The sequence below is a fragment of the Arachis ipaensis genome, chromosome B09 (genome assembly GCF_000816755.2).
Source record: "Arachis ipaensis cultivar K30076 chromosome B09, Araip1.1, whole genome shotgun sequence".
NCBI lineage: Eukaryota > Viridiplantae > Streptophyta > Magnoliopsida > Fabales > Fabaceae > Arachis > Arachis ipaensis.
The window spans coordinates 15,157,274-15,159,519 of NC_029793.2; the positions used below are offsets into that span (position 1 = coordinate 15,157,274).

The following is a 2,246-nucleotide window of genomic DNA, read 5'->3' on the forward strand; positions in this document are numbered from 1 at the left end:
AAGATGGTTCGTTCTTCAAATTTATCGTTGAACGATTATCAATCAAATTAGTCATTCAAAGATTATAAATTAATTATTTTCGTCCTTTAATCACTCAATTAATAATTTTCGATAACGATTGATGACATGAAACATCAATTTATATCATACATGACAGTTTGAATATCTAATTATACACTAAATAAATATATTTATAAAAAATTATCAATTTAGTATCGTTAGGTTATATTAGAATTATGGTTTACGTAATTAAAAAAATAGACTAAATTCATAGATTTTTATAAACATATTTGTTCAGCATCCAATTAGACACGTTAGATATTATGTAAGTTAACATTTTATATCATCAAACGTTAACAGAAATCATTAATTGAGTGATGGAAAGACAAAAATAATTAATTTATAAAATTTGAAAAACTAATATAATCACTAAAATGTTTTAAGAAAAAATTCAGAGATACTAATTCCACCATTAATTTATTTTTTATTAACTAATTTTCGTCTAATTTTTTATAGTAATTCCTAAAATTCATGTGGTCGGTGCATCAATTTAGATTGATTCTTAAAGTTTTAATTGCATTATTATGGTGTTCGAAATTGTTGTTCCGACACCTTTTGGACCTATTTTTAGCAAGAGGTTGCCCCTTGTAAATTTTAAAAACATATGTGAATTTGTGGTTTTTCTTGAAATTAACAAAAAGTCAAGGGGCAAAGTTGTAACCCAATTATGATTAATTAATAATTAGCTTCCCCATATAATATAAAACTACCATCACATGAGCAACACAAAGCACTCGCAAGAGAACTCTCTCTCTCTCTCTCTCTCTCTCTCTCTCTCACAAACAAAAATGTTGAGTCCTCTCCAAATGTTCTCAAAATCATCATCAACTTCTTCTTCTTCTTCTCCTTCATCAGCTTTGAGTTCTACCAATAAGCTCAAGAACCTTATCCAAACCCTCGTACTCTCCCACATGTGCAGGCTCATACGTTCTCTCTCCAAATTCAAAGCCATAATCCTCAACATCATTAACAACAACTACGATTCAACCATTGATTTCCCTCATCACCACTATTCTAGAAAGACCAATAGGATTATTCTGGGTTCTTTCAGGCTCCACTATAATTGGTGCTCCTCAAAATCCTCTACTGCTACTCATCACGTTCTTCCAGTGCTCCCAACAAACAAATGGAACACCGTGCTCCCTTCCGAGAAGCAGCAACAACAAGAGGTTGTTGGTGAGAATTTCCATGACCTAGACCTTGCAGGGTACTTGCAGTGGCTTGAGGAGAAGCCTCATCATGGCGGGGAAGAAGATCAGAGTTCCAAAGAGATTAACGAGATTGATTTGATGGCTGAAATGTTCATTGCCAATTGCCATGAGAAGTTCAGGTTGGAAAAGCAAGAATCTGATAGAAGGTTCCAAGAAATGTTGGCTAGAGGATTGTGACAAGATTGAAGCCAATAATAATGGTGTCTTTGGATGCTAATTTTCCACTACAACCGAAGTTGGTACATACCAAAGGTCTAATGCAGTTATCTTTATACGAATTTGATAGTTGAATTATTTAACAATTCTTAACTATTAACTATATTTAAAGAAAACTGCATTGAGTTTTTAGGCATCTGATATTATTGTTGATACATAATTTGGACCGTCATTACTTGTATGTTTTTTCTTTCAAGTTTGCATTCCAAACAACTGCACTGCAACCACAATTCAGTTACTACTTGTTAATTATTATATCCACTACTACTACTGTATGTGGTGTGTGTAACTTGAGGGTTTGTTTAGGGCGTAGGTTTTTATTTTGTAGTTCAAATTAAGTTTCTTCTTTCTGTTAAAAAATTATGATACAGATACGAGTCTTAACAGCTTGTATTTAAGACAATAAATAAGTTTTATGGCTGGTAAGACTCGTGTTAGAGATATATATATGAGGTGTTAGAAGTGTATAGTACTATGTATAAATTTATTTTCTTCTCTTTAATTTGTTGTATGCATTAGAAAGATGAAGAGGCTGGAGAGGGAATTTAAGGGGTGATTCAAGAAACATCAAGCACAATATAATAATTCTTCTATGGCTATGGTGTATGTTTTTACCATGCAGCTTCAGGCAATGTTTAATTGTTTATACGGAATTACTCTCTCTCTCTCTCTCTCCACTTGATGTTTTAGACTTTTGGATCTGTGAACAATTTTACCAGATTATTAGCTGATATTTATTGTTTTCTTAAGTTCTAACAT

General features: G+C 32.1%; 1 protein-coding gene across 1 annotated transcript; it reads left to right on the forward strand.

The window, feature by feature from the left end:
- On the forward strand, nt 780-2,152 carry LOC107619544. Its single transcript, XM_016321834.2, has one exon. It carries the CDS (start codon nt 849-851, stop codon nt 1,446-1,448), a length of 600 nt encoding a protein of 199 aa, XP_016177320.1. The 5' UTR covers nt 780-848; the 3' UTR covers nt 1,449-2,152.

Bases quoted from the DNA above. Each gene is read 5' to 3' on its own strand.
- LOC107619544 (XM_016321834.2), top strand. From the start codon at position 849: ATGTTGAGTCCTCTCCAAATGTTCTCAAAATCATCATCAACTTCTTCT.